This window comes from Tachyglossus aculeatus, chromosome X5 (genome assembly GCF_015852505.1).
Source record: "Tachyglossus aculeatus isolate mTacAcu1 chromosome X5, mTacAcu1.pri, whole genome shotgun sequence".
NCBI lineage: Eukaryota > Metazoa > Chordata > Mammalia > Monotremata > Tachyglossidae > Tachyglossus > Tachyglossus aculeatus.
In genome coordinates, this window is record NC_052097.1 from 585,953 (window position 1) to 604,248 (window position 18,296).

General features: G+C 50.7%; 1 protein-coding gene across 6 annotated transcripts in view; it reads left to right on the top strand.

Annotated features, from left to right (window-relative positions):
• The window catches only part of ATP8A1 (ATPase phospholipid transporting 8A1), a 99,859-nt gene that overhangs the window by 51,673 nt on the left and 29,890 nt on the right, over positions 1-18,296 (top strand). For all 6 annotated transcript variants that reach the window (XR_005456526.1, XM_038769362.1, XM_038769364.1 and 3 more), the window contains 5 exons: positions 5,355-5,493; positions 5,940-6,004; positions 9,229-9,401; positions 14,636-14,819; positions 15,238-15,348. Coding sequence is in view for 5 of the 6 variants with exons in the window: in XM_038769362.1 (XP_038625290.1) it covers positions 5,355-5,493; positions 5,940-6,004; positions 9,229-9,401; positions 14,636-14,819; positions 15,238-15,348 (672 nt within the window). In the remaining variant the exon portion in view is untranslated. The remainder of the gene's footprint in view (positions 1-5,354; positions 5,494-5,939; positions 6,005-9,228; positions 9,402-14,635; positions 14,820-15,237; positions 15,349-18,296) is intronic.

Below are 18,296 nucleotides of genomic sequence, written 5' to 3' on the forward strand. Positions count from 1 at the left end.
GGAGATTTAAGATTGTGGGATATAGATTGTGTCCAATCTGATTAGCTTGTATCTACTCCAGCACTTGGTGCAGTGCCTGCCACATAGTAAGCGTTTAACAAATACCATAAAAAAACAAACATAGTTCTGTTCTCTAATCCTGCCCTTCCCTTCTTGGACATGGCCCCCTCGTTATAGGTCCTGTCAATGATTCTGTCTCTTTTGATACTTTTGCCATTTCTCAGCATTTCTTACCATCACCATCATCATCAGCATCAGAATTAGTTAGGCACCTAGAATGTGCAACATCATGCTGGTCATCTACTGTGTGCCGAGAGCTGTGCTGGATGCCTGCTGTTCGCAAGGTTCTGTGCACTGTTTGTAATCCAATGGCTCAGCTGTAGATTGGCTGATTCAGGTGTCGGCCAGTTGATAGTATTTATGGAGGACTTACTCCATGCAGTGCACTGTACTAAGCACTTGGGAGAGTACAGCAGTTTGAACAGATATGATCCTTGCATTCAAGGAGCCTATAGTCTAGCATGTGCGAGAGACACAGGTAGGGGAAGCATCAGTTTAACATACTTATATAAGTATTACGGGGGTGAGCACCTCTCCCCCTTCAGCTGCTTAGGTGATGCAGAAATGCTGAAGTAATAGTAGAGAGGGAAATTGGGTAGGGAGATGATTCATCAGAGACGGCTTCCTAGGGGAGATGTGACTTTGGGAGATCAGTGATCTGAGGGATGGGAAAGGGGAGGGAGGGTGTGAGCAAGAGGCCAGTGGCAAGAAATGGCAACCACATCTCCTCCAGAATAATAATAATAATAATTTTGGTACTTGTTAAGCACTTTTTATGTGCAAAGCACTGTTCTAAGCGCTGGAGAGGATATAAGGTGATCAGGTTGTCCCATGTGGGGCTCACAATCTTAATCCCCATTTTACAGATGAGGTAACAGAGGCACGGAGAAGTTAAGTGACTTGCCCAAAGTCACACAGCTGACAAGCGGCAGAGTCAGGATTTGAACCCATGACCTCTGACTCCCAAGCCCGTGCTCTTTCCACTGAGCCACGCTTCTTCTTTAAATAGGGCTTAGAGAAAGCCCTCTCTGTTGAATCTCATCTTCCCAATGGGCACTTCAGCACTTCTGTGTCACCAAAGTCAGTCAGTCAGTTAGTTGTATTTGTTGAGTGTTTACTGTGTGCAGAGTACTGTACTAAGCGCTTGTGTTACAGTATAACAGACACATTCCCTGTCCACAATAAGCTTACAGACTAGAGGACTGTAAGGGCTAAGGGATTGGGTCCCCCGCCCCTCCCTGTTATGTACATATTTTTATACCTTACTGCTTCCTCCTACCTGTAATTTATTCTAGTGTCTGTCTCCCCTGATGAATAGTAAATTCCTTGAGGATGTGGATCTCATGTACTAACTCTGTTGCATTCTGTGTAGAGTAGGCACTCAATAAGTTGATTGATTTGCATTTCTTTGGAGTATATAAATAGGCAGTTACTCAGGCACTCAGAAAATGGCCCAGGGTTTGGATAAAGGGTTAACCAAAAATAAAATCCATTTTTAAAAGAATGTGTTATCCAAGACTCAGAGACTATTCTCTAAAAGATAATTTGTAAATCTGTCAAGTCCTCCCCTCTTACTGTGCAGCTGGTCTTCAAGCCTTAGTGCAATTTACATCTATGGTGGCTTAAAAAAAAATCTACATAAATTATCTGAGTACCATCAGGGAGTGATTAGATTATTTTTGTGCTTCCTGGAACTAACGAGCACTTTGGTGCTGGTTTTAGGGCTAGACTGGGCTGCGGAGTCAGCGGGTCCCTGCACCGACAATGTTCCCAGCGAGCTGATGGGCCACATTGTGAAAATGAAATCCAACTCTTTGTTTCAATGCCAAAGATGCCGTGGGGATTTGGGCCTGTGCTTCAGCCTGACCGAAGAGGCAGTCCCTCCCTGTCCCGGTCAAAGCCGCCTGTGGGCTGAAGTGATAGGTATTTTGGGGATGGACTGGATTGGAGCATAAAGAGCCAGATCGCCACAGCTATGGGGTGTACAGTCAGGAAAAGCAGAGTTGAAATCACGCTTCTAATGGCCATGCTGGACTGTTAAACCCAAGTCTATATTATAATGACTCTCCCAGGGTGCTTAAGTATACTGTGTACTGTACAGACTTGGGGTTGTAGAGGTCTCCAGGTCCAATCCCCCACTTTCAGGCCGCTACATAGCTAAACCGCCCATAAACGAGAGTGGTCTATGCCTCTTCCAGAGGGAACGGGAAGAGGTCACATGTCAAGGAAGAGATCACCCGTGTGACCTGGGATCTGCTCCAGCCTGGGGAGATCCCGGCACCCAGATCCCACTGGCTCCAAGCCCACCACCGCCCAGTGAGGGGGAGGCTGCTGGGACCACAGGCCTCTCGGGCCAGTACACAGTCTCCAATGCTGCCGCTTGGACCCTTGAAGGGACTGGGGTGTGGGGCCTCCCTGGAACATTGAATGTGGCAAGGGAGATCTGGACACTCTGGGGCCATGGCCAGCAGGGACTTGAGTTTGCCCTAAATGGATTTTAGACCATTTCTGCAGGTCTGGGGATCAGCCGCTACCTGGACCTTGGGTCTGGATGCCAGCTCATTGTGGGCAGGGAATGTGTCTATTATATTGTTACATTGCGCTCTCCCAAGTGCTTAGTACAATGCTCTGCACACAGTAAGCACTCAATAAATACAAGTGACTGACTGACCAATATTCCCAGTGGTCAGATAGAATTTTTTCACATAGCAGTTTCTTCGGTTGGGTTCATGTTGCCCATGCTGAATTCTTCATTAGCTTGTTTCGGAGTCATTGCCCCAGTAATCCTGAAGTTCTCCCCTGTGTCCAACCAAGTCTCTCTTGCTTTAATGACCACCGTTTCCCTGGTTACTCTTCAGGGGTGTATCCTCCCTGGCAGCCCTCCAGGAGCCTGGAGTCCATCCCTGGGTGATCCCTCGGCCTCTTAGAGGCGTCTTCCGGCTCCCGCATTTACCCTTTGGACTTGTCTGTCCCTTCCACTGGGACAGCAGAGTCACTGGAGCAAGTTTCTCCTCAGCTTCGGATCTGGGGAAACTCTGAAAGGCTGCCTCTGCCCAAGAGCATAGTTGATCTGGTCACTTGCTTTCTCCACCTCACCTCAGAGCTTGCTGAGCTTCCTGGGCACCACAGGAATCTAGGCCATGGTGGGGCCTTTGTGTTGTCTCCCAGCTCCCAGACTGTGTAAATTTGATGGGGTGCAACCTGCCACCTGCACCCCGTGGGATTCAAATGTGATTTCACTTGACACCTTCCCACGCTGCAGAGACTCACATTCCCAGTTGGTATTTACTGCAGGTTGTGAGTTTCATTGTGTCTGTTCATGGCATCACTGTGTTCCTTCTGGAGTTCACAATGACCCGGAGTGGACCATACTCTGCTAGGTCCTTATTACTTCACCAGCAGCGGCTCTGACTGTCAGCCAATCTGGTGGGCTGTCAGGTTTGGCTTTTCACACTGGTCCCGCTTTTCACACTGGCCGATATACCTCCCCCATCCCCTTTCCACCTTTCTCCTTCCTCCTTCCCACCCTTATTCCCTCTTCCTCCTCCCACACTCATCCCTTCCTTTTCCTCCCACCCTCATCCTTGTCCTTCTCTTACTCCCACCGTTGGCCCTTTCCCTGCTCATCCTCATTCTCTCCCCACAACTACATGCCCTGATTTCTGACTCAGCAGAGTGTGGGAAAAGGATGAGGGTGGGACTACAGCTGTATCAAAGAACCTGGTGGGGTGGCTCAAGGGGCAGGCTGACGGGAAGGGTTCTTAACGAATGGACTGACCACACATTCCAGTGGAGTCGGGTCAGTCCCCATTTGTGAAGGCTGCTGGCCGGCCCAGTCAATTTTGAAGTATATAAGTGTCCTGAAATTGGTTCTACCCCAAATGAACAGGCCAGCCTACCTCACCCTGTGACTCCCAGCCATTCGTACTCACTTTAGTTATTTGGGGAAGATGAGCTCTGAGTGTAGGTGGGAGGGGAGCACACTCCATCAGCAAATATGCTCCATCAGTCCTTGGGAAGCAGCATGGGCTAGTGGACAAAGCATGGAAGTCAGAGGACCTGGATTCTAATCCTGGCTCTCCCCCTTGCCTGCTGTATGACCTTGGGCAAGTTACTTAACTTCTCTGGGCCTCAGTTTCCTCAACTGTAAAATGGAGATTCAATATCTGTTCTCCCTACTACTTGAACTGTGAAGCCCCATGTGGGACAGGGACTGTGTCTGACCTGTTTATCTTGTATCTACCCCAGTACTTAGAACAGTATTTGACACATAGTAAATACATAATAAATACTACTATTATTATTATCATTGCTCAGTTTAGGCCCCAAGGCATTCTGCAACTTGTAGTACAGACCTACCAACATGCTAGGAAGCTTTAGTCTGGCACATGTCCCTCTTTCCCCCTTCCAAAGTTGTTACTGGGGAAGTGAATGGTGTGCAAACCAGGGCCAGTGTCCCGATGCTCCAGTTTACAATTGAAGTAACTGGATCAGCCTGATCAAAATGTCCCACTTAGACCTCTCCTGGGGACCACTTCCCTGTTAAGAACTAACTCTGCACATCAGTGTTTGAAGCCCCATTCTCACAGCCATGGAGTGAGTGGGACGGGGCTTCCATCATTCATTCAGGTCAGCACCAATTGCTCTTGATTTGCCTAGCCAGTCACGGTGGCCTGCTGCCTCTGAATAACCTCCTGATGGGCCAGAAGTTGGCCTGATTAGCAGTTACTGCCTGCCATGGAGTGCCTGTCAGTCTGCTTGAGCCCTGAGTATCGCCCCGCTGCCCCCACGGATGGGGAGATGGTGCTTAGGCCTAGGGAAGTATGACAGACCTCTGACAGGAATCTTGGCATTCAGACTGGGCTGTCTATTCACTAGTTTTTATCATTTCTACCTACTCTTACACTTTTCTCCCTAACTATGATATAGTCATCAATAAATCCATCTCCTCCATTAGATTGTGAACTCCTTATGAGTAGGGATCGCATCTTTGCTTTCTCCAGTGTGCTCAGGAGATAGCTCTGCCCACAGTGGGTGGCTGGCACAGTGCCCTGCACACAGTGGGCTCCTAGTAAAGCTCTGGTAGGCTAGAAGTTAATTTTGTCTCCTCAGGTTTGAGGGGAAAAATTGATATTTCTAGCAGAAAAATTAAACCGAACCTCACTGCTGTGAGAAGGCTCAGCAAACTTCTGTCCTGGTCTTTGCACCAATGTTCTGTCTCTTTCCGTGGCTGGAGTCTTCCATACTGGTGTTGCCAGGGCAGTGCCTGACACGCCTCACTGGCATTCTCCTAGAACCTGCAGCTTCTTGGAGCCACGGCCATCGAAGACAAATTGCAAGATCAAGTGCCTGAAACAATAGAAACTCTGATGAAAGCCGACATCAAAATCTGGATTCTGACGGGGGACAAGCAGGAGACGGCTATTAACATTGGTAATGAATGGCTTTTGAGTTCCAGTTAGACATGGGTGGGTGGCATTCTACAGTCCAGACTACACTACCCTCTGTCAGACAAGAGGGGTAGAAGTGGGGAACCAAGGAAGCAGAGGGTCTCAGGGTGAAATGGGTGGGGAGGCAGGACAGGGAGCCATGAGGAAAGCAAGGTGGGAGGGGGTCTCAGAATAAGAGGGTAAAGATGAGAGCAGAACCTTCAGGGTTGCAGAGGAGGTGAGATCTTGGGTCCCAGCAAACTCCCAAAAGCGTGCTGGGGTCTTGGAGACATAATTTGGGTTTATGCCACAGCCATGCTCCTGAGGCAGGGCTGCTTCCCGTGGGCGTTGGCAGTTTGATGAGTGTAAGTATTCAGGGGCATTGGCTGTTTGAATGCAAGGCTGGGCTGCCAGCTGGTCTTCCTTTAATCTTTGTGTTTCTGCTTCCAGGACACTCGTGCAAACTCCTAAAGAAAGACATGGGGCTGATCGTCATCAGCGAGGGTTCACTGGATGTGAGTACGATTCCCCGATCTCCTGGCAGGGAACAGGGGCCCGCTGTTCAATCTGACATTGTAATCAGAAGGTCCAGGGAGCCCAACAGATTTTCCTTCTGTGAGGGAAAAGACCTCTTGCTATCCACTGGCCTGCTGAGGGGATGGACATTGGGGTGGACAGCAGTCAGGCAGGTACATCCAATCTCTGCTCCTTGGCAGCCCGAAGAAGTCCCTGAATGATTTGCTCAATGTCGGGTGGCAGGGAAGCTGCATAGCAAAGATTTTGCTCAAAAGTTCTCAAGAGAACAGGCCTCATTGAACTCCCTGGTCTGGGAGATTTCTTTGCCCGCTCCAGTGTTGACTACCACTATCCAATTATCTTAGCTAAGGGTAGACCTAAGAACTAGGAAAGGGGCTTGCTCTCTATAAGCAACAGAGCATCTGCCCTGAAATGGGTGGGCAGCCATGGGGCTGCTCCCTCGCAGGGTCAGGTGCCAAGGTTCGGAGGGTAGTAGCCAGGGCAGGAGCCTGAATTGGAGTGTTTGAGAAGGCTAATCGTAGGTTCCCTCTTGTTTCTTTAAGGGAATCACAGATACGCTAAGATGCCCCCAACTGGCTTTTCACCTGTTACAGTATTTCCTTATTCAGTTTCCAGGTGACTTTTATACTTCAAATGTACAGCCCAAATAACAGGTCCAAAGAAGAGAGATTCATTCATTCATTCATTTATTCAATCGTATTTATTGAGTGCTTACTGTGTGCAGAGCACTGTACTAAGCGCTTGGGAAGTACAAATCGGCAGCATATAGAGACGGTCCCTACCCAACAACGGGCTCACAGTCTAGAAGGGGGAGACAGACAACAAAACAAGACAAGTATACAGCTGTCAATACCATCAGAATAAATAGAATTATAGCTATATACACATCATTAATAAAACAGAGTAATATGTACAGATATACACAAGTGCTGTGGGGAGGGGAAGGGGGTAGGGTAGAGGGAGGGAGGGGGGTGATGAGGATGGGAGGAGGAGGAGGAGAGGAAAAGGAGGGGCTCATTTTGGGAAGGCTGAGGAGGTGAGCTCTCAGTAGGGCTTTGAAGGGAGGAAGAGAGCTGGGAAAAGCACTCTAGAATTTGGCATCACTGTACAATTAGATGTCTCAATGGGTGTCCATTAATTGAGGCAATTGCGGGAGCAGCAGGCAAGGAGGCATCTAGAGATTTGAGAGGGAAGATAGATTCAAAGATCTGTAACAGATTACTAGAGGGAGCATCAAGGATGTAGAGAGGAGAGCCAGGGATGTGGGCTGGTCCATGCCGGGTCAGTAGACAGAGAGGAGAGAGTCAGGGTAGTTGCATGGTTCATGCTGGGTCACTGGAAGGAGAGTCAGAAGTATAGGATGGTTGGCCCTCACTAAGATGGTAGGTGTCCAGGAGCATTCCTCCCAGGGTCCTGGACACCCTATCAGACACACAGTTCAGGGTGGGCCCAGATGGGGCAAGTCAGGCTGTGGGACCGGATGTCCTCGGTCTGCTGTGACTGAATTGAGAGCTTGGAAGAGTACCACGGAAGCTAGACATGTGTGTTCCCTGCTCTCAGGGAGCTTACACTCCAATGGGAGAGGAGGGCCAAGTCCAATTTCTAAGAGTGAATTGTACTTCCCAAGCACGTAGTCCAGTGCATGGCACACAATAAGCACCCAATAAATACGATTGAATGAATGAATGAGTGTGTGATGAAAGACATATCAGGAAGTGGCTTATGTCCCAAGACACAGAGAGCCCGGCACTGGTTTTCCAAGTGTTGGAGAGTATTGATGTGGCCAGGTTGGCGCCATGAGGCTCACCAAGCTCCCGCAATGGGCGCGGCTCTCAGACATCATTGTCCTACCAGGGCACGCTATTCGGGGTTGGCGGTGAGGTTGGTGAATGCTGATGGAGTCCTATGGCCACTCTGCCAGTACTGGACATGGGGTAGGAGGCAGGATTTGGGTCAAATCTTACCCAAGTAGCTGGGCCCAAGTGTTAGGGAGAGGAGAAGAAATTAGCATGAATAACTGGATTTCAATGTGCAGCACAAGGGATCAGTGTGAAAACTCCAAGTTCCTAGCAACCAGCACCCAGTCTTCGACTTGGAGCCTTGTCCTCAAGTGGAGCTACTGCTCAGCTGGGATGTACCACACTTCTCTGGGCCTTGGCTGCATTCGCTCATCTTTCAGAGTGTGTGATGCCCTGGCCTCAGCCCCCTCCAGATTGGGTATGGCTCTGGGCAGATTGTCAAGGAGACCCCAGGACCCCAAGCCTACTGAGAACAAAATGTCAGGGCTTCCCCCGCTGCCAGGAAGGTGTCCTTGGCAGAGAGGGCCGGGTCAGGAGGGCACTATTCCCAAGTGGGTCATCAGCCCTGCTGACGTCCCACCTCTCTTGTTCGCTCAAACAGTTTGGACTTCTCAGGAGGTTCTGAATGGCTGTCTCAAGCCCCCATCCGCCCCTTTTCCTGGCGTTGGGCTTTGGCTTAGGTCATTCAGTAGGAACTGTCATAGTTGAGATTAGAACCCAAGTCCTCTGACTCCTAGGCTTGTATTCTCTCCACTAGGCCATGCACCAAACACTCCTGACTCTCCCCCAGTGACCCAACCCTTGACCATCTGAATCCCCTGGGTTTTCCCCTCTCCATCCCTGACTCTTCCCATCAAGGGCCTAGCATTGATGGGCCCTGATGGGTCTGTCTAAATCCCTCTGTCCTCTGCTGGTGTTTCTGGCTGCACAGCTCCGCTGTATCTATGCCAGCACTTAGTACAGTGCCTGGCACATAGTAAGTGCTTAACAAATGCCCTTAAAAAACAACACTCCCCCCCAAAAGAACAATCAAGGAGCTCCTGCTGAAGCCTGAAAGTGTCAGGTACAAATCCAATAACAGGAAACACTTCTTCCCCCAGCAGTGGGCAAGTACAGGCCTTGGTTCCCACAGGGTAGCTGTGCAGCCAGAAACACCAGCAGGGGCCAGAGGGATTTAGGCAGACCCATCAGGGCCCATCAATGCTGGTCCCATAGAGCCTTGTGGGCCTCAGCTTCCACCTTCGAGGGGACTCATTATCTCCCCTTGGGACCTCTGGGCCTCCTATTTGGTGGGGATCCAGCAAAGAGATTATTGGGGCTGGGAGAGCTGTGTGAGCATCGTAGTGGCCACACCCTCGAGGTACCGACCTCTTTCTGCTAATTCTGTTGCCCTGTTATCACAGAGTACACGGGAGAAGCTGAGCCAACACTGCACTAGGCTGGGGGACGCTTTGAGGAAGGAAAACGATTTTGCTCTCATTATCGATGGCAAGACCCTGAAATATGCTCTGACATTTGGCGTTCGGCAGTACTTCCTGGACCTGGCTCTGTCCTGCAAGGCTGTCATTTGCTGCAGGTAAGCTGGTGGGCTTTTTGTGTTTGGGCCTTGGACTGGGGTCAGTCCCGAGCTTGGCTTGTTCCTGTTGCATTCGTGAGCCACACCTGGGCCAGGCGAGGTGCTCATCATGGGATGAGCCCCTATGACCACCCCAGGCGCAGGAGGGTCAGTTTGGCTGGGGTCCTCCGCTTCTCAGCGCACCTGTGGCTGCAGGGCGCTGGGGGAAATTGCTCCGGGTCGTGCTGCTGGTCTGCCTTCCCTGGCCACGGCCACCATCCCCAGGCCGTGACCCTGCCCTGACTTACAGTGGTGTCCCTGACCCCGCAGCCCCCAGCCCCGCAACCAGCCTGCTCTCACGGATTCCAGACATCAAGGATCCATCAGGTTGGAGCAGAATGGAGCCCAACTAGCCCTTATGGAAGGATACTTCCAAAGAGTAATCAGGCCCTCTAACCTGGCTGCCAAGAGGCTGTCTGGGGTGATGTGGGGCCATTTGGTGCCCTGCAGCCGTCTGTGACCATGAGGGGCCCATTTAATACTCTGTAACCCCCTGAAGCCCCCAGGGGTCCATTTAAGTACAGTGCTTTGCACATAGTATGCGATTAACAAATACCATCATTATTATTTAATGCCCTGCGGCCAGGTGGACTCACTGCAGGAGGAGCTTGAGGCTGGAGCCGCCTGGCTGGTGAGACTCTGTGGTTTTCCCCACAGCTCCTCTCTTCTAGACCTCTACCAGGCTTCGCAGTGTTCCTTCCTGAAGGCCTCTCTGCCGGAGTCCCGTCCTCCCTGTCACTCTCTCGAGAGGAGTGGACAGGCGCTTGCTGAATGGTCAGAGAAGACATGCAGACCCAGTTTCTGATGGTCAGTTGGCTTCTGGCTGAATCAGTTCATGAGGCAACTGTTCACGGAACTCAGGGCAGACCAGCGGGTCCGAGAGGACTCAAGATGATCAAGAAAGGGTAGGCAGGCGAGGCTGCTGGTGGCGAGGAGCCGGACACACTGGCGCCTTCTTGGAGCTAAACTGAATGCGATCTTAGACTCTGTTTCCCAATCATTAATCACTTCCAGAGGGTTGGCGTCCCAGAAGTAATCATATGCTCCTACGACTGGGAGGAGCGTGGGGCTGGGAGTCAGAGGGCCTGTGTTCTAATCTCTTCTCAGTCACTTAATAATAATAATAATAATAATAATAATAATAATAATAATAATGGCATTTATTAAGCGCTTACTATGTGCAAAGCACTGTTCTAAGCGCTGGGGAGGTTACAAGGTTGTCCCATGGGGGGCTCACAGTCTTCATCCCCATTTTACAGATGAGGTAACTGAGGCCCAGAGAAGTTAAGTGACTTGCCCAAAGTCACACAGCTGACAAGTGGCGGAGCCGGAATTTGAACCCATGACCTCTGACTCCAAAGCCCATGCTCTTTCCACTGAGCCACGCTGCTTCTCGCTGCTTCACTTGCCTGCATTGTGACTTTGGGCAAGTCACTTCATTTCTCTGTGCCTCAGTTTCCTCAGCTATAAAATAGGAATTCAATTCCTGTTCTACCAAACATTTAGACTATGAGCCCTGTATAGGACAACCTGAATGTCATGTATCTATCGCAGTACTTAGTTCAGTGCTTGGCAGTTAGTTAGCACTTAACAAATAGCACTATTATTAGTTATTAGGAACCCAGGATTCACATATACCTGGGGAAGAAGTAGGGACAACGATCTGCACCACAAGTAGGGTCGCCCTCAAATCTGAAGGACAAAACTCTTTCCTCTACGTTCTGCCAGGCCATGGGAGCTCCACGCTCATTTCAGTGGGAGGGGCCCTCTGATGTAGCTGGCCAGTCCTGTGCCAGCCTGCTGTGGGGGTGGAAAGAATGGGGCCAAAACGGCCGAGAACTCCAGAGTAGGTGTGCCTCAAAGCAGGGTTGAGGAGGGTGCGGGTTTCGAAGAACACAGGCCCCGGGTTCCAGAGAAATGGGCCTGACTAGTGTGGCCGTGGCCTGAGGCTTGGGAGTAGAGGATTAAGAGAGCCCAGAAAGGGCTTCCAGCATTGGAGAAACTGGTTTTCCGAAGCTGAGTTTGCAAAGCGTTTCCCTGCAGACGGCCTCCCACCACCCTCCCCCAAGCCGGGCTGCCAACTGAAACACTAGCTGGGGGCAGCGAGCCTGGAAGGCCATGTCAGGGGAAAAGAAATATGCGCTAGGCTTCAGAGACCCCGGTGAGGGACCCACACTGCCTCTAAGGTCTGAGCCCCGGGAGGGAGGGAAAGCTGGTTGGTTGGCTGCGCACATTCAGCCAAGTCCTGGAAATAGGTATTAAAGAAGGTGGGTGGCCCACCCTCCGCTCGCCCCGCCATGTTGCGCTCTGGCCTCCTCCATGGCCCCTTTTCACTCGGTCTCCTCTGTGCGTTTTTAAAAGCCTCTAAGGCCCCAGAACAGGCCCTGGATTTTTTCCAGGGTTTTGGTCTGGGGATGCAAAGAACATCATCTCAGCTCTTTCCTTCCAGTAGTCCTGATTCCTAGACTCCCCTTCCATCAGGCCACTTGTTCACCAGCCTGACCCAGATCATCCGATCACTAACAGTCCCTATCCCACACAGGGCTCACTGTCTGAGAGGGAGAAAGAGCAAATATCTAATCCCCATTTTACAGGTGAGGAAACTGAGACCCGGGGAGGCTACGTGACTTGCCCAAAGTTACCCAACAGGTCAGTGACAGAACTGGGACTAGAACCAGGGATTCCTGACATCTGGTCCCAGGGAGAGAACACTGTGTGCCTACCCATTCCCTCCCTTAAGGGCACACTGTCCCAGAGAGTACTCAACAGTATTTTAAAGCTAGGATGCTGGTGGGAAGGGTAGAGGTGAAAATGTTTCAGCATATCAGTTCTAGAACATGTATTAATAACTATGCTATTTGATAAGCACTTACTGTTAAACAGTGCCAAACACTGTTCTAAGCGCTGATGTAAGTGCGAGGTAAGCAGCTTGTCCCACATGGGGCTCAAAGTCTTAATCCTCATTTTACAGATGAGGTAACTGAGGCACAGAGAAGCTAAGTGACTTGCCCAAAGTCACACAGCTGACAGGTGGCGGAGTTGGGATTAGAACCCATGACCTCTGACTCCCAAGCCCGTGCTCTTTCCACTATTACGTATTATGTTCGCCCAAGCACCTAATACAGTTTCTTGCCCTTAGGCGCTCAGGAAATGTCCTTGGTACTCTTCTGCTGTGGCCTTACCCCACCTCCCCTTCTTATGGTATTTGTTAAGTGCCTGCTATGTGTCAAACACTATTCAAAGTGCTGGGGTAGATATAAGCGAATTAGGTTGGACACAGTACCTGTCCTGCAGAGAGCTCACAGTCGAAGAAGTTGAGAAGTTGAGAGTCTGGGCAGAGTGAGCCTAGTGTGCCGGTACAGAGCAGGGCTTGGAACTCAGCCAGAAAGAAGGAGGGGTGAATCCACCTAGAAAGAACCTTCTGGTCAAGTGTTCTCGTCTCTCGGGTGACCCAGTTCCTTGCGACCTCTTTGGATCGAAGAGCACAACCTCTAAGATGTTTTTCCCTTTTGTTGGTCAATGTCAACTCTAGTTAAGTGTGTTTCGAGATGTTCGTTCTCTAACATTTGCTTGGAAATGGGCTCGAGCCTCCCTCTTCTTGACTATCTGTAATTGTTCTTCTCCAGAACCTCTCTATTCATGTCCCAGTAGCAGAAGTAAAATGGAAGGAAACATATCTCAGGTACTCACAACATCCCTATGCACAGTGAAGCCCAGTTTTTGGGTGGCAGGGACGAACGATTACCTTGTTTCTACCCCAGTGCTTATAACAGTGTTTGGCACATAGTAAGCACTTAACAAATACCATAATTAGTACTATTATTACTGCTAATTTAGCCTGCAGAGCACAGCAATAAAAATAATCATGGTGTGTACGCAGTGCTTACCAGGTGCCAAGCAGTAGGGGGCGAGGCTCACCTTGGGACTGCAAAAATGGATCCTCAGTTCATACGAAGAGCTCATTTACCTCCCAACCTGCACAGGATTTTCCTCCTAGGAGTCAGACCTAGAATGTGCTTGGACATAATTCCTGCCCCTCCCTAGTTGGAGAGGTTCATGGAAGTGAGTCACATCCCCAGGTGCAGAGAGGGGTCAGAGGCAGCAGGCTCCACGTGCTTTATGGAAAATCCCCTTCAAATCGGCCCAGGGCCAGAGCCAAAATCCAGCCGCCACCCTCAACCCTTCCAAGGGGCAGGTGTGCGAGTTGAGGCTATTCAGGGGCAGAAACGGTGGCCAAGACCCTCTGCCCAGATCCCCTCCAAGATCCCCCAGAGAACGGTCCTCCATTTATATCTCCACACAGGCTTACCAGGGTGGAGCCTAGGCAGAATACCTGAGTGGGTCAAAAAGGTCAGCAACCGTGGCCCTGTGACTGCTGGGCCTCAGCCGGGCCAAGAGGCATTGGGGGCCCAACCTGGGGAAGGAGCTGGGTAGATTCAGGGCTCTCACGTAAGTCTGCTCCAGAAATGCCCCTCTGGCTCAACAGGCAGTGCTAAGGCAACCCGTGTCACTCATGTCGCCCCTGGCCATGACTGCAGTCATCTTTCTCCGAGGATTTCCCACCCCATTTCTCTGTGTGCTGTCTGGCATACAGGTTCTGGTAGGCCCAGGCCTGGTGTTCCGTTGGGTCAGGGATGACCCAGGTTACAAACCCAATGGTCCCATTTAGGTGAAGCTCCAGACTCTCTAGGACCCACCAGGGAGATGTCGACAGGAAGAAGAGACACTTTCCCTGCCCACGAGGAGCTTCCACTTTTGCAGGGGAGGCTGGTAGGAAAAGAAATGAGAATCAGAACTGATGGAGACAGTTAATGACACGTATCCTTGGGTGCTGAGGTACCAGCCTTTGGAGGATGGGGTTGCTGCAAGGTTGGTGCACCTTGGTCTGGTGGTTGTCCAGCAGGGAAGACTTATTGGAGGAGGTTGGATTTTTGTGGCCATCTGATCTGGAAAGTAGACCTAAGTACTAGAACTCCTACTCATCCCGAGACTCACGTCTTATGAGTTGGGGATTGATGCACCTCCTAAAATGATCTCCCGCTTCGGCATAAAGCTGAACTCTGTGGACCTGTCGGTCCACTGTCTGTTCAGTCTCTGGTTCTTCTTCCCTCTTCCTCCTTTTTCTGGTTCAGAGACACAACAGGGTCCCGAACTGCCTTCCTGGGGGGCTGACGCAACTCTTTTTGTTTTTAAAGGGTTTCTCCTCTCCAAAAGTCGGAAGTGGTGGAAATGGTGAAGAAGCAAGTTAAAGTCATAACTCTGGCCATTGGTGACGGCGCCAATGACGTCAGCATGATTCAAACTGCCCACGTTGGCGTGGGGATAAGTGGAAACGAAGGGCTACAGGCGGCTAATTCTTCTGACTATTCTATCGCCCAGGTGAGCCCTGCCTTCTCTTCCACCCATCCCTCAGGTAGTAATAATTAATAATAATTATGGTATTTGTTAAGCGCTTACTATGTGCCAAGCGCTGTTGTAAGCACTGCGTAGAAGGAGGCCAATGGTGGTGGGCGGGGGGGGGGGGCATCTTAGGGGCACAGGAGGGTCGGAATTTTCCTGATTTTATAATCACTGTGGTTAGGAAACTCTTCCTGTGTGCTGGCTACCAGCAACCTTGCCCACATGAGCTGCCCATTTAAGAACAGAGTATTAATCAGTGGAATTCAGTGAGTGCTTCCTATGTGCAGAGCACTGTGCCCTGAGCACTTGGGAGAGCACAGTAGTGTTGGTAGACATGATCTCTGTCCATCTAGTCAATAATCATCATCCTGAAATAAAAAGAAATATGTTCTTTCAGTTCAAGTATTTGAAGAATTTGCTGATGGTCCATGGCTCCTGGAACTACAATCGAGTGGCAAAGTGCATCCTGTATTGCTTCTACAAGAACATTGTCCTCTATATTATTGAGGTAATCCTGCTTCCTGAATCTCAGAGCTGGAACAGGCTCCTTGGGAAAGTCACTGCTTGTTGGGCCTGCCTGCTGAGTTATTTCATTTATGTCCCCATCGGATCAGCACTTACCATGTGCAGAGCACCATCCCTAGTGCTCTGAAAAGTTGCAAGGGCAGCCATTCGGATATAGTCAAGGCAGTGGGCCAGGGGAGGCCAGAGGGATCATACACTGAAAGAAATAAGTGGCTGAATTTAGTGAAAACAGCAATTGAACAAGCATAACTCCTCACCTTCTGGTGGGAGCAGTGCTGGGCCTCCTCTGCACTGCCCCCACAGCCTTCCTTCCATTTTGGAAGATCAGTCCATCAATCAGTCAGTCAGTCTGCCCCATCCCAGCAGAGCAGACCCTCCACCTCCCTTCAGCCCGGAAAATGTTTCCTGAGTACTATCACTCGTTTCCAGGGCCTGCCAATGGCATGGATGCATAACAGACCCCCTCGGCCCGGCTCCCCACCTTTGGCTTACGCGGCAGCGGGCATGGCTCCACACGGAGCTTGGGCATCGGATGCCATGACCACCAATACCCGTGCTCACCCAGAGCCGAGCCCCATCTCAGGTGGTGAAGCGGAGGGCTCAGCCCTGGAGTGAGAGGAATGCCCACCTGCCCAGAGAAGGGGCCGAGGCCAAAGGGGCTGCTCTGGGCAAAAGCGGGCCCATGGATTTGAAATTGCCGAGCAGCTGTGTTACATTCTCCCTGTGGCCTCGTGTCAGCTTACTCGCCGACAGGGAGGTTCTGGACTTCCATCTCCCCCGCGGCACTCCTTGTTGTCGGTATCACACAAGCGTGTGACTGAGACTGCCGGCCTGAATGTCAGCTTGAGAATGTCCAAGAGCCCGTTGTGTCCCTGGAAGTCTTCATTGAATCTGGGGCGTTTAGCCCTGATTTTGTTAATGGACTTGGGGAGAGCAAAGTCAAGTTGGAACAAACAAAAAACCCCAAATCTATACCCTGTCTATAAGAAAGGACAATTAATGTAATTGATGAAAACAGAGGTAATTATCCCAGATCGCTGATTACTGTAAATGCCTGGCTGCCTGGATAATGAAACCTTTACATCTAGGAAGTTTGTCGTAGCCAAATGTGCCACTTGGGGTCAAAATTCCTGAGACCAGGGCAACAATTTTGTTCCAAAGTGGGTCTATGGCGAGGTTTCTTGGCATTTCTCCAGATTCCCCCTTCCTTGCTGTTGCCAAGGAAGCTGTTCTTTATCTGGAGAAGCAGCGTGGAATAATGGAAAGAGCATGGACTTGGGAGTCAGAGGACCTGGATTCTAATCGCGGCTTCTCCATTTACCTGCTCTGTGACCTTGGGAGATTCACTTAATTTCTCTGTGCCTAAGTTCCCTCATTTGCAAAATGGGGATTCAGTACCTGAGTCCCCTGTGAGTCCCATATGGGACCTGATTATCTTGTATCTACCCCAGCATTTAATACAGTGCTTGGCACATAGTAAGCACTTAACAAATACCACAATAATAATAATTGTTACTACTATTGTGATGGCTGTTACTACCATCTGAGGCCCTGCAAAGTCCCAGAGGGAGAAGCCCAACCAGAGCTACAGATAAATCTGTTTCCTTAAACTGCAGTGCAGTCAAGGGGGGGCAAGGGAATCGAGGTGTGAGAGTTTACAGCCTAATGGGTGTAAACACAGAGGTGGATGGAAAGAGGGGAGCGAAGTGGGGTGTCCCTGAGCCTAAATACCCCACCCCATGAAGGGATCTGCATCAACCACCCCTGCCCAGGGGTCTTGTCAGTGGCCCGAGTGCTCAAAGGATTTCTGAACTCTGAAAGGCAGCCTTTATCGTGACATCTTGCAAAGATCATTTGCAAGACATTTTCTGTGGGGTGGGAGAAAATGGAATTCAGCGATTTGGGAAGAGAATCGACCTCTCAGATCAATTCCCAGAACCCCCGCTCCTGCCAGGGAAAACAAGCGGTGCAGATGTTAACGGCTCATGTCGATTCCGCGGCTGAATGGACAGAACACGCATCGTTGCTCGTTGCCCGTCTCCGGCACGGACGCCGCCGGGCCCGGGTCTCTTCTTTCAGGTTTTGTGCCTATCAGGCGTGGGAGCCGAGGGCTCATTGACAACTTGTAAGCTGCTGTTTAATATGCAAAAATGCCACCTCGGAAAAATGTCTGGCAGCCTCACTGCCACGCCTCTGCGGGCTTTGGGATTTTGAAAGATGTCCGCAGGAGGCCAGTAGAAAATGTACCCGTCAGTTCAGGAGGGGGACTCTCAGAAACTGACTGGGTGCTTGCTCAATGGCCAGAAACCTCCAGGTTGGATATCTGGCCCCACCGACAATCGGTGCTCAGAAACCCGGTGCTCGTGTCCAAGTTGACCCGTGCAGTGGTTTAAAACGGCATGCTCTTCTGGTCACCACCAGCCCCCTGTGCTTAAATGACTGTGGTATTTGTTAAGCACTTACAGTGGGCCAGGCACTGTTTTAAGAGCTGGGGTAGACATTCCCAGTCCCACAGGGCCTAATTCCCCTCTTACAGATGAGGTAACTGAGACACAGAGAAGTGAAATGACTTGCCCATAGTCACACAGCAGGCAAGCGGCAGAGCCAGGATTAGAACCCACGTCCTTCTGATTCCCAGACCCGTGCTTTATCCACTAGGCCACACTGTCACAAGTTCCATCTTGGTGAAGTCCTCGCCTGCAATCCCCCTCCCACCTCAGCCCATCGGGGCGTCTCCTGTCGAACCATTCCCTTGGTACCTGTGTGATCCCTGGCAGGGTCCTGGCCTGCTGTCATGCCCCTGCAGCTCAGGGGCTATGGAATGGTGCTCTAATTGTCATGGTTCAGATCCCTGAAACTGGGAGGGAAAACCTGGGGTTTGGCCTGGGGCTTCTTTCTGGTTCTCTGAGATCCAGTTGAGTCAAACCCAGA